The sequence below is a fragment of the Scardinius erythrophthalmus genome (assembly GCF_964197995.2).
Source record: "Scardinius erythrophthalmus genome assembly, chromosome: 1".
Classification (NCBI taxonomy): Eukaryota; Metazoa; Chordata; class Actinopteri; order Cypriniformes; family Leuciscidae; genus Scardinius; species Scardinius erythrophthalmus.
Window position 1 is genome coordinate 40,840,748 of NC_138221.1, and position 12,607 is coordinate 40,853,354.

The 12,607-nt window shown below is 38.9% G+C and overlaps 1 protein-coding gene across 1 annotated transcript; it reads right to left on the bottom strand.

The window, feature by feature from the left end:
- On the bottom strand, positions 1 to 12,008 carry retreg3 (reticulophagy regulator family member 3). Its single transcript, XM_081377361.1, has 9 exons — positions 11,397 to 12,008; positions 8,446 to 8,552; positions 7,942 to 7,972; positions 7,711 to 7,837; positions 6,264 to 6,348; positions 6,011 to 6,148; positions 4,205 to 4,284; positions 3,945 to 4,077; positions 1 to 3,339 (listed from the first exon to the last, which is right to left on the bottom strand). The coding sequence occupies exons 1-9, from the start codon at positions 11,675 to 11,677 to the stop codon at positions 2,774 to 2,776; spliced, it is 1,548 nt and encodes a 515-aa protein (XP_081233487.1). The 5' UTR covers positions 11,678 to 12,008; the 3' UTR covers positions 1 to 2,773.
- Between the last annotated feature and the right edge of the window lie 599 nt (positions 12,009 to 12,607).

Here is a 12,607-nt window from a genome sequence, read left to right on the forward strand (position 1 = left end):
TATAATATATTCATTCGTTTATTGTCTTGCACATCAAAAGTTATCAAAATCAATTACAGAGAATGGAAGAGGGAAATACTACTGAAATAAAAGTCACTGACATTGCAGAATCCAGCTACAGAAAGACTCCTGTAAAAACGCTCACACAAAGAAAGAAAAGATGAGTGATTCTGTATTTTACATTTTCCTCAACATGGCAGACTGCTAACTGATGTATTTTTAAATCACTAACATCAATACAACATCAATAGATGACACTGGGCATAATTTTGTTTTTATGTATAAACCACCACTTCATTATCCCATTTGAATTGCTGGTGACGTTTGTTTAAATTGACCGAACAGATTTTTCCCACTAAATGGTGGTCATGCTGTCTGACACACTTACAAAAAAATAAAATAAAAATATTTTGATGCTTTTTCAAAAGAAATATGGAGAATTTATCAAATCAATAAAAAAATCAACAGAAAAGTGTGTCCATATAAATAGTAAATCATTAATTATAATGATAAATAAACATAAAAGTTACCATTCTCCAAAAATAAGTATCCCACAAATTACACATGAATTACCTAAAAAAAAAAAAAGTGGAAATCAAACCTTTCAGAATCAAACCTTTTAACACAGCAATCAAAAAATATCAGCAATTCAAAATCTTAGGGCTCACAACCAAGAAAAACCAAGACAGGAAAAAAAGAACAGTTGCAAAAGATGAAACATTCCAACAAACAGCACTAACTCCTCTAACCCAACTCAAGTTGGCTGGATTAAGACTTGTTTGAATGTAATAAACAAACTGGAATAGCAGAAAGTGACAGACCGTGAGAAAGATAAAAGCTTATTCATTATATTTCTTCAACGCTCCACTACTTTAAATTAAAATGAGAAAAGAAAAAAGAAATGGTACGCTTGGAAAATAGAAAACACTTCACTGATCCCTGGTAACTTTATGCCTTTTTATTGGTACAGCAGTTTCCCAGTGTGTTTCCTACTTTCCAGCGTACACAATGATCAAAGCCAGCAATGACGAGTCTTTATTAGGATTGGGTCAAAAACAGAAACTGAACTTGGGAAAAGGGTCAGCATCTACTAAACAAAACAGCAAATTCAACCCATTTATTTCCACCAGCTCCATCATAACACAAGAAAGGAAGTAAGAAAGGTGGTTTCTCAAATCCTTTTGTGCTTCAGTAATGTACTGAATGTTAAATCTCATGTCAGACCAGCCCAGATGAGAGGGTGCAGAGGAGATCTAGCTTTCCTGCTGCTACCTGTAGAAAAGTTCCTGTATAAAGTCAGAACTGTTAAAGGTGTTTTTGAAGAGAGGAGGCTGTGTACGAACAGGTGGCAGTGTCTTGTTTGAGGTAGAGTCATTACAAACAAAATCAATGTACTGCCGTACTATCCAGATGGACAGCAATGCTGGGCTGTTAGTTGTTTTTTCTTCTTTTTTGACAGATGAACAGACGAAAAACAGCAATTTGAAAGACAATGTACTGTAAATTTGCCATAGTTTTACAACAAAGATCTTCATGAGGAAAGAGTTACTGTCATTTATTAACCCCATTCCTTGGTTTTCAAGAAATGCTGAAAGAAAATCCAGCCCACATGAACTTAGACGTAAATGTCACTGTGGTGAGCCAAATGACAGAGAAAAATGTATGTTATGTAAAAAGCATGTTAAGGTTAAAATTACCAGGCAATGAATGACTATATAATTTTTTTTTTCTCATGCTATTCCTGCTTTAAGAAATATGCATTTTCATTGGCATCAGACTGACCTGATGAAAAGAATATGCAGTTAGTATGTAAAAAAAAAAATTAAATGAAGGGTGGAAAAAACCTCAGGAGCAAACACATGGCAAAGTGAGACGACCTGACTGCTGTTTATTACTCATGTCTCAGAGTCTTAAAGGGATAGTCCACCCAAAAATGAACAGTGTCATCATTTACTTTTTCTCATGCCATTCCAAACCTGTATGACTTACTTTTTTCTGTGAATAAAAAATAAATAAAAAAAATCTTCTTTTATGTCCGAACATGTTTAGAACAACATGAGGATGAGTAAATGGAAGTTCATTTTTGGGTGAACTATCCCCTATAATAACATCATGAGATCATACGTCACTGCTACTTCTTTAGACTCCTCTACTCAACGACGTCTTGACTGTAGATTTCACAATCTTCCTTACAGGCAACTTAATATTTTGTATACATTAATCGTCTTGACTCAGCATTGATGGTGGAATGTCTGATTTGGTCCCATGTGTTATTATTGAAGACAACAATAATACAGTCTGTGTGAAAAAGAAACATGTGAAAGATCTATAAGACTTGCAGTTTGCTGGTTTATAAGAACTTAAAGAAATTTCGGATCATTTTAAATGTTTCTGATTGTTGTCCTATTGCTTAGCCTACCAAGTAAATCAGAGTCTTTTACACACAAGTCTCGCACACACACTCACATAAATGAGAGGACAGGGAAAGAAGCTCACGGAGCATAAAAGGAGAAGATTCAGACTAGATTACTTCACAGTGATATCAACTGCAGCCAGTGGAGGAAACCTGGCAAGAGAATCTAATATTACATTAACAGTGCAAAACAAACACACACACTCTCTCTCTCTCTCTCTCTCTCTCTGTCTCACTCACTCAGAAAAACTGAAAGCATCTCAGTAGACATTCAAACCAACACTGCAAACAACTTCTACTTGGATCAAGGTGCAAGGACATGAGGAGCAGACAGACGGAGGTAGCATCTGTAAGACGGGCTCACTGTGGCTTCCCCAGCAAGTTGGACAGGAAACTCGACCCCTGGTTTCTGTTCTGACCTCCCTGCCCACCTCCTAAAGGATCCAACTGGTTCAGCTCGGACTGATCCAACATCTCAAAGTCCTCTCCATCAAAGTCCAGGTCTGTGTCCAGCTCCGAGCTCGACTGCTTCCTGAAACTCCTCGGGGGTGCTCCTGGCCGTGGGCCGCTCTCTCTCCGAGGACCTTGCGGTGGCCGGGGCTGCATGGCTCCTGCGATGGCTGCCTGGATCATGTTGCTGGCGATGACCCCTGCCAGGTTACTAGCGAGGTCAGAGGTAGTATTTAGGGAGCCTAGGGAGATCTCGGGGTCGAGGTCTTCCTGATCAGAGTCCATCTGGGTGTCCAGATCCAGCAGGGCGGAGGTAGTAGAGCCGCGAGGGCCGGAGAACGCGGCTGAGTTGAGACTGGGCAATCCGAAGCTGGCGTCATCATCGTCCTCCATCAGGGTGGCATCTGGGTTGATGGAGGGAAAGTCTGGAAGCCCACAAGCAAATGATTCCTCTGGATCACTGTGCCTGTCCAAATCTATTCAGTGAATAAATAAAGAGGATACACGTGTCAATGACGAGACACAAATTTGTATCCCCATTTACTAATTAACTCCAAAATATACACTACCATTTAAAAGTTTGGTGCTGGTAAGATATTTAAATGTTTTTGAAAGAAGTCTCTTCTGCTCTCACCAAGGAGACATTTAATTGATCAGAAATACAGTAAAACAGTAATATTGTGAAATATTATTACAATTCAAAATAACTGTTTTCTATTTGATTGTCAAATGTAATTTATTCATGATGCAAAACTGAATTTTTTCAAATTAATACTGAATATTATATTACAAATGGAATTCATACAATAACTTTAATATTAGATTAAAGATCTAGAAAGATTAAACGTACAAATATATTTACACTTCAAAAATAATGATTATGATTAGATGTGTAAACTCACGTGTTCTTTTTACTTGATGGTTGCACCACAAGAATCATTTAACTAAAACATTTCTTTAAAATGGTAAAAGGTTTTTCAAAACCATCATGAATACAAAGAATTTCTAAGAACTTTCTTTATTCTAGATACCCTTATATGTCATTGACCCATATAGAGAGAAGGACAAGAGAGTGTCTTACCCTCCGAGCCCTCTGTGAGGGGCGTTTGACCCCTGGAGAGGTTAAAGGTGCCGTTATCCATGTACGACATCTCTGCATCCGAGTGCTCAGAGTCAGTCATTGCCAGTTCCTTAGCAACCAATGCTTCATCAAACTACAGGTGCGGAATATTTCGAGAAATGTGAGCTTATTAAAAAAACAATGAGATCTTCCAACTTGCTGTTTACTATCATGATTTAAATCCCTATGATGTAATAAATAACCCCTGTATCTGGCCTCACCGTTGGGCAGAACGCAGCCAGTTCCTCTTCGCTGTCACTAGCGTCATCTGAGGTCCCCCTCCTGATGGGCTTACGAAGAACTGCAAACACAGAAGGGTTTATCAAAACTTCTGAAAGCTGTAATATGCGGTTAACGACGGATCACAAATTCTTCATGTCAACAAAAAAAATATCATTAAAAAAAGGAAAGTTTTTGCATTGATTTGTAGAAAAAGAGCATCAGCTAAACAGCATTTCGATTTGCTCTTGCATCCTACAGCAAGACATTTCCCAGGCGAAATCCAGTCATTTTAATAGGAATCCACACGATCTGGAAGATTTTCCTAGATTGTAAAAATGTTCATGCAAATTTGGCAAAATTCCAACATTTTTGGAAGGGCTTGTTTACACCTGGTCACTCAATGGTTTTTCTCTGACCGGATATCTATCGGATCGTATTTTTTTTTTTTTTATGGTGTAAATGCATCTGGTTGTTGAAGCCACATATGTAAATTTTACTCCCAAAATGTTAAAAAACTAAATGTGTGAGAGGGCATATAGGCTACTAGCTCCTGGTAGACAGATATGAGAGCGCTACTGCAACACGCATCACTGCAGATACGGCCAGCTGCAGATGTCTTCAGCAAGCCGACGCGCAAAACTGCAGCAAATTAAACTGGAAGTTTGGTATTGCATTCTGAAACTCAACACACATCTAGTTGTGTGTCTCCTGTTGCAGTCTTTGTCCTTGAAATCAGCTGATGACAAATAAATTGCAGCTCACATCTGTTGCTTTCATTGACGTGAACTTGAATTTGCATATAGCACGGGAATTGAAGATAGGATTTATATTGCATAGACACATTTATGTGGCCATGGAAGAGTTTGAACAAAACCGATAGCTATCCGATCAGTAAAAACGCATTAAAGGGTTAGTTCACCCAAAAATTAAAATTATGTCATTAATGACTCACCCTCATGTCGTTCCAAGCCCGTAAGACCTCCGTTCATCTTTGGAACACAGTTTAAGATATTTTTGATTTTGTTCGAGAGCTTTCTGTTCCTCCATTGAAAGTCAATGGACGGCATACTGTTCACGTCCAGAAAGGCAATACAGACATCATCAAAGTAGTCCATGTGACATCAGTGGCTCAATCTTAATTTTATCAAGCGACGAGAATACTTTTTGTAAACAAAAATAACGACTTTATTCCACTATTCATTTCCTTCTCTCTGGGCCTCGAGTGAGTTCACGTAGTGTTTTTGCGTAGCGCGTCTGTGTTGTACGTCACAAGCATCACACATGACCAGCGTCGGCCAATAGTGAGCCTACGTGTGACGTACAACACAGACACGCTACGCTGAAACACTACGCGAACTCACTTGAGGCACAGAGAGAAGGAAATGGATAGTGGCATAAAGTCGTTTTGCGCACAAAAAGTATTCTCGTCGCTTGATAAATTTAAGATTGAGCCACTGATGTCACATGGACTACTTTGATGATGTCTGTATTGCCTTTCTGGACGTGAACAGTATGCCGTCCATTGACTTTCAATGGAGGAACAGAAAGCTCTCGAACAAAATCTAAAATATCTTAAACTGTGTTCCGAAGATGAACGGAGGTCTTACGGGCTTGGAACGACATGAGGGTGAGTCATTAATGACATAATTTTCATTTTTGGGTGAACTAACCCTTTAAGTGACCAGGTGTAAACAGGCCCTATGACACAAGAACAATCCAGTCCTTAAAATACAACTCTAAAATGGCAGGAACTGTTCTCAGCATGACCATCAGTTCACACCTAGTTAGATCTGCCATGTACTTACACGGGTTTTCTATGGGCTTTAACATCATGTATCCTTTGGCGCTGAAGTCCAGCCACTGCAGGGCTGGCTCCAGCTTCACACATCCACGCTGCCATAGCCGATAATACAATGCCAGTGGGCACACCAACACACCCAGCACTGAGAGAGACAGAGAGAGAGAAAATATTAAAGTAAATATTTAAGTAAATATTTTGCAGTTGTTAAGGCACTGGAGAAGATCATTAGTAAGCCCTGAAGGATTTCTGCTACTCACAAGCCACATATGAGAGCACCAGTCCAGGGATGTAGCGCCCCACTGTGGCCACTAAGGTGAACAGGCCACAAAACATCATACAAAACTGCAAGAGAATGGAGTTTTAGGATTTGATAAACAAGTATATGAATACAATACAAGTCATAAAAGCAATAAAAATAATTATAGGCCTTAAATGGCATGTAAAAACAAAATCCATTGTGGTTGGTCACTTTACATGTTTACATGCTCAGAAAGTTTCTTCCTGTCTAAGCGGGCAATTCTTGTCCAGAGTAAGCTGCAAACTGGACCAAACGTCCAATGTCTGGCTACACAAGACTATAGACTTGATAATATGACTATACAATATTAGTAGTAGTAGTAGTAGTAGTAGTAGTAGTAGTAGATAACTTTATTGTCCCCATGGGGCAATTGGGTTTGCGGCGCAGTCGCAAGGCACTTCATGACAAAACATCAGACATATGACACAAACAAATACAATACAAAACAATACACTATACACCCCTGCATCTAACCAGGCCAACTGGACATCTAGCTTATTTTGACTGATTTAAGGCTTTTATGGCTTGTGGTACAAAAGAAAATTTGGATCTGTTCTTGGTCATAAGGGGTGGGCAGAAACGACGCCTAGATGGCAATAATTTAAAATGAAATGCCAACGGGTGTGTGTAATCACATACAATGTTATTGGCCTTTCTCACCATTCTATCTTTGTAAATGTGTTCAATGCTCGGTAATGTTATCCCCAGTAACTTGCTGGCAGTAGTAACTGTTTTTCTGATTATCTTTTTCTGAGATTCAGTGGCATTTCCGAACCAACAGATAATACAGCAAGTTAAAACACTATACAATATTAACACTGTTAATACAATATTAACAGTTGATCTTAACAGTAGGGGTGTAACAATTTATTGTGTCACAATATAACATGCATCAATAGATCATGGGTAGTGATAATCTGTATTGTGTATAGTATATTGTAATTTCTATGTGAGAAAAAAATTCAGTTTACTACTATATATAATGTTGAATATTATGTATAATAATGCAATGGGTCCTGATAATGCCAAATGTCTTATGTTACCAGTAAAAAGTGGCCTACATTATTCTAAATACCGTATATATCTAGCCAGTGACAGAGTTCAAGCATATTCGTCTAAAATAATTCTGTATTTTCAGCTTCAGAATCCTGAATATTCTAAATCTGGTGTCACCGTTGTCCTGTGCATTGGGTTACCTGCACTAAATCCAAACCCATTCATTTCCACCCCCAATGTAATACCTAATTTAGCAACAGTACACTTTTTGTTGACCTTTTACCATATGTCTTGGATTATTACAATAATATTGTATCGTTAATTCAGTATCGTGATATGCATCGAATCGTGACATTAGGGTATCGTTACACCCCTACTTAACAGTGTTGCTAGTTTGGGAGTAATCTCACCTTCCCTGGATTTTGCCGTTTGAACTGCACAATATCTGTTGCACAGGAAGACCCTGTAACCCAAATCTCAGCCAGGTGGTGGCATAATTCAGGCACACTTAAAGTCCCAGGCTGCACCAGACCCCAGCTGTGAGACATTCAGAAAAGAGCAAAGAGAATTAACAATTACACAATTATGTATCAAACACCACAGAAAAACCTCAAAGAGTAACCAAATACACCAGACATTACCTTTCATTCTCACTCTCATCTTGTCTTTTAACTGCAAGAGATCAAAAACAATTTCAGACACATTTGTGTGTAAGAAGACTCAGTTATTAGTTTTTAAACATTTGCTTAATTACATTTTCACTTCCTTTAAAAAGATGAGTGTATTAGCAAGTTCTCAGAGAATAACACTGACTTGTGATTTAGGATTTATTTTTAGTTCTATTAAAGTTGTCCCAGAGTGTAGATCAAATGCTAATAAGCCACTGGCTTCGGCTGCATGCAAAATATTGATTCAGGTCGATACTGTGCACCTCCTGGAAAATGCACTGCTAGGAAATGTCACAAGTTTCATAACTCTCTAGGAGCTGAGCGAATGGGAAGGGAGAAAATGAAACTTGAGTGGGTCACAGCACAGGGAATAGAGAGGTTTTAATTACAGCCAGTATTAATATTAAGATGAGACTACAAAGTCTTATATACGTGGGTAATAGTTGTACACAAGCAAGAGAGGAAGGTCAATTTTACCTCTGATCTTAGGCCAGATCTTATTCCTCCATGTGTCGACGCAAACTACCAGGGCCAGACCTGATGCCAGCAGAAAGAGCGACCTCAAAGAGCTCAGAGCAAAAAACCTAAGAAAGAAAACAATTACAAAAAGGTACACTTTACTCTGAAACACTGCCTCTGTTGTGGACTCTCTGACCAAAACCTTGTGATGACATCTGTCATGCATTTATCATACTGAATGTATGAGGAAACCTTTGTTCCACAGGTGTTTCCGGCCCCAGTGTCTTTCCTGTGCAAATCTCAGAGACGGCATGTGCTGCGTGATTTCTGACAGTTTCACAGCGGCATGGCTAATTACGGCTATGTATGTGCAACATTACTTGACCAAAAGGTGAGCCGGCGCTGAGACCAGGCTGAACCCTGCTGATCTCTCGGTGTGAAATAAGACAGCTAATGCTGTTTGATGACTCGATCAAACAACAAAACCACATGACCAGTCAAAAGCATTACAACCAAGGGTGGTTGAAATGTTCTGAGACAGTGACGATACTTTATTTCTGAATGGACTGAATTCTGGGTGTAATCTGATTTTTAAATGGCAAGATCTTACCAAGGCCTAATATTAAAAGAGAAATAAGGCATATATATAATATGTCTTTCATCATAAAAAAAAGCATAGAGTACACCATTTATCCCCAGATAATAATCAGTCAGTGCATTCAGTATCCATTCTCCAAGATAAATAAATGCCTCTACAGGCACAGAAATACCACAAGCAGCGTTCCTCTGCTGCTCACTGAGGCAAATAAAAGGAGATAATAAGATCGGGGGAATATTTCTCTGATGGAGAGGGTGACTGCACTAAGTGAATGAAGACTGCATGCCTGAACAGTGAAGAAAAAAGAGGGACATCCAACCTATAACAATTGTGTCTTCCCTGCACAGCTTTCCTTTTCCTTTCCTCACATATTTATTGGGCGTTCTTTATAGCATTTAGTCAACACGAAATCTTGTTCACAGCCACTGATCTATATAGAATGTCATTATATAGATCAGTGTTCACAGCCCATTTTACTTCTTTACTGTCACATATTTCCAAAAAAAGGAAATATAATCAAGACTTTATCCATCAAGAGACTGATCTGGATCTGTGAAAACTGGAGTTCAATATCAGAATGGAGACTGAATGCAAGTTTGCATAACAAATCCTATTTGGCTATTGATTAACATTATTATTAGGGTAGTAACGGTAAAGTAGTAAAGGGTAGTACTAATTTAAAGGGATATTTCACTGCTGGAAAGATGAATGTGTATTTAAATTTGGTCATTTATGTAGTAGAAATGTGAAATTATTTTTGAAGTTGGTGCCTTCTATACTGAGAAAAGACAGAAAATGTATTTTTGGCTCATGTGAATGAAAGACAACAACTCCCAGAATGCACTTGCTTCGCTGCCCTACAAGGCTACTCCCAAGCCACACCTACCGGTTACAGAGGGCAGTATCTGAAGAAATGATACAACTAGGCTACTAGTCGACTCGAAACTGAAAAGACGCCGTTTTATCGTGAGATCCCCCTATGGGCGGGTTGAAAACATGCGGAACGAGCTCCTACTACTGGCTGTAGTCTCTAGCCTCTGGACAAAAAAGCCTCAGATGACGCAAAATTAAGATTTTTTTCCAGACACACAATACAGAAATCTCTCATCTCAGGGGGACATGAGGGAGGGAAACACGGTCATTCGAAAATACTACCGTGTTTCTACTGATACAAAGCTTAATGCTAATCAGTGAAGTATCCCTTTAAGAGGAAAAGCATGTTTTTACATTTTGATTAAAGACTACAGTACAAAGACAAACTTTTCCCTGTAATAAAATGCACAGATGAATCACTCATAATAAGACCAGGATATGTATTAAGAAAGTAAATAGGATCCATTTTGAATTGTTATTGATTTTAGAAGCAGATGTCATAGTGTGTACACACAGCACATGGCTTCCTCTGTTAGGCTGGCCTATGAAAAGACTTAGGGCATGAACAGTGATTTCACAAAGTACAACATGTTCCTAGATCAACATCTTTGTTGATCCATCATCCTGGTGGAACAACATTACAATCAAACCAATCAGATTTGATGGACAAGTTTACAGTTTATGATAAGTTTAGGATTACAACCAGGGTTAGATGCTTCTATATCAGGGTTATTCACTTATCATTTCCTTCTGATTTTAGGGTAGAGTTAAGTTTAGGGGTAATGATAAGACCACATTTTTGGACAGGAATTTTGTTCCAGGATCAACAAAACATGTTGATCCAGGAACGACTTTCTTGGCAAAATCCCATGACCAACAAGATCACACCACTTTAAGACCAGGCCCAACCAATCGGTTTGCAAACATAGTGCTTTAATATATATAAATATATATATAAATATATGTAGTGTCTCTGTCATGGTGCTATGTAGTTATCTACTATCTACAATAATAACTGACAGTGGGAGGTGGAACACAAGCTATTCAACAGGTAACATTTATAAGACACACAGTACTACTTTTTAATATATATATATAAATATACATTTTAAACAGTGCAAACATATCTCTGCTCAACATGCATTAGTAAAAGCAGTCAAAAATGGTACCCAATACAACTCAGTAATTCACAAATGTACAAAGTGTTGCACACACAGCATTGTGTTTACAGTAACACCACTAACTTACAGCCACGGTCTAAATTTAGGCATCCAGAGAGAGAATGACACCCAGTCTGACCATCTGTTACTTATCTTAAATAAAGGGGAAAACGTCTGGAACAAGCAAGACACGTATGCATCCAGATAAAAAACAAGAAAGGCTTATACAAGATTCTCAAAATGTTCATGAATAATGTAAACGTTTCAACTGAAAGCACCGGGTTGTAAACAGAGCCCGAGTAGAGATAAAACCATGGAGATAAAGCTCATCCACTCACCAGAACATGACATTGGCGGCCGAGTACAATAGGACGCTGTGAAAGGGTCTCTCCCACAGCAATACAGACTGCAGATAGGTGAGCAGGCGCTCGTGCGGTCCCAGCCGCTCAAGCAGCGTTGATTTCACCGCGCGGATCTGCTCGAGCCTCTCGCCGGAGCACGAGCCGCCCCCGAGGCCGCCGCCGCCGCCGCCGCCGCTCCTGCTACTGGCGGAGCGCAGCTTCATCGAGCAGCCGCTGCCTTCAGCCGCGTCTTCCGCTGCTCCACCCGGATGAGCCATTCTCGCGTGTTTTAAACACGTGACGGCAAGAACAACAACAAAATCTACTTTAAGTTAATGCTAAGAAATAAACCCCGAGCTTTAGCAATGATTTGGAGATCGCGAGCTAGCTTAGCCTGAAGCCGCTCAGGACTGAGCAAGTGTAGGCAGACCTCGTGTTTCCAAGAGGCTGGCGCCGTTCATACGGAACAAACGTGAAATAAAACCCATTATTGGGTCTAATTTGCTATATTAATACTTGAATGGGTCAGCACGGGTCTTCTTTAATGCTGTCACCGTGCAGCTGTCATGTCCAGTCGTTGTTTTTGTCGCGGGAGCAACAGAGAGAGAGAGAGAGAGAGAGAGAGAGAGAGAGAGAGAGAGAGAGAGAGAGAGCTATGGAGGACGGGCTTGATCTGGCCAATGGCATTAGGATTATTACAGTCAGAGCTGGTGAATAACAAACAACACCTAGCATCAGCGAAATCTCTCTTCAAATGCCTTCACAGAGCATTCATAATGAATTACTTCCCAAATGTCCCAGCTCCATAGCTTATTATGTTATAAAAGGGTGTCATAAGGGCAGTTTGATGGCGCAATTTCTATTAATAAATCAAATAGTTGTTCATAGTGTATAGCTTGTAGGCAAAGTTTGTGGTCATACAAAGTAGGGTTTTTCAGAATGGGGAAGATTTGACAGTATAAATTATGAAACACTAACAGTAATAAAAAATAAAACCCAATATATATTTTATAATTATTTATTTATTTTGAAGATGTATACATCTTATATTAGAGAAAAGTTATCATCCCCCAAAAATAATAAATAATATTGAACAATTTGTATTGGTTTGAGAACAATGATAATATACAGCAAAAGCAAATTATTTAGTTTTTAGAAACAACACTTTATATTGTACATTATTTTATAGTATGGTTTAACACAGTAAG

Bases quoted from the DNA above. Each gene is read 5' to 3' on its own strand.
- retreg3 (XM_081377361.1), bottom strand. From the start codon at position 11,677: ATGGCTCATCCGGGTGGAGCAGCGGAAGACGCGGCTGAAGGCAGCGGC. The intron at 6,349-7,710 runs GTGAGATTACTC...ATTCTCTTGCAG, and splicing joins AACGGCAAAATCCAGGGAAG to TTTTGTATGATGTTTTGTGG. The intron at 6,149-6,263 runs GTGAGTAGCAGA...TGTCTCTCTCAG, and splicing joins GGTGCTCTCATATGTGGCTT to TGCTGGGTGTGTTGGTGTGC.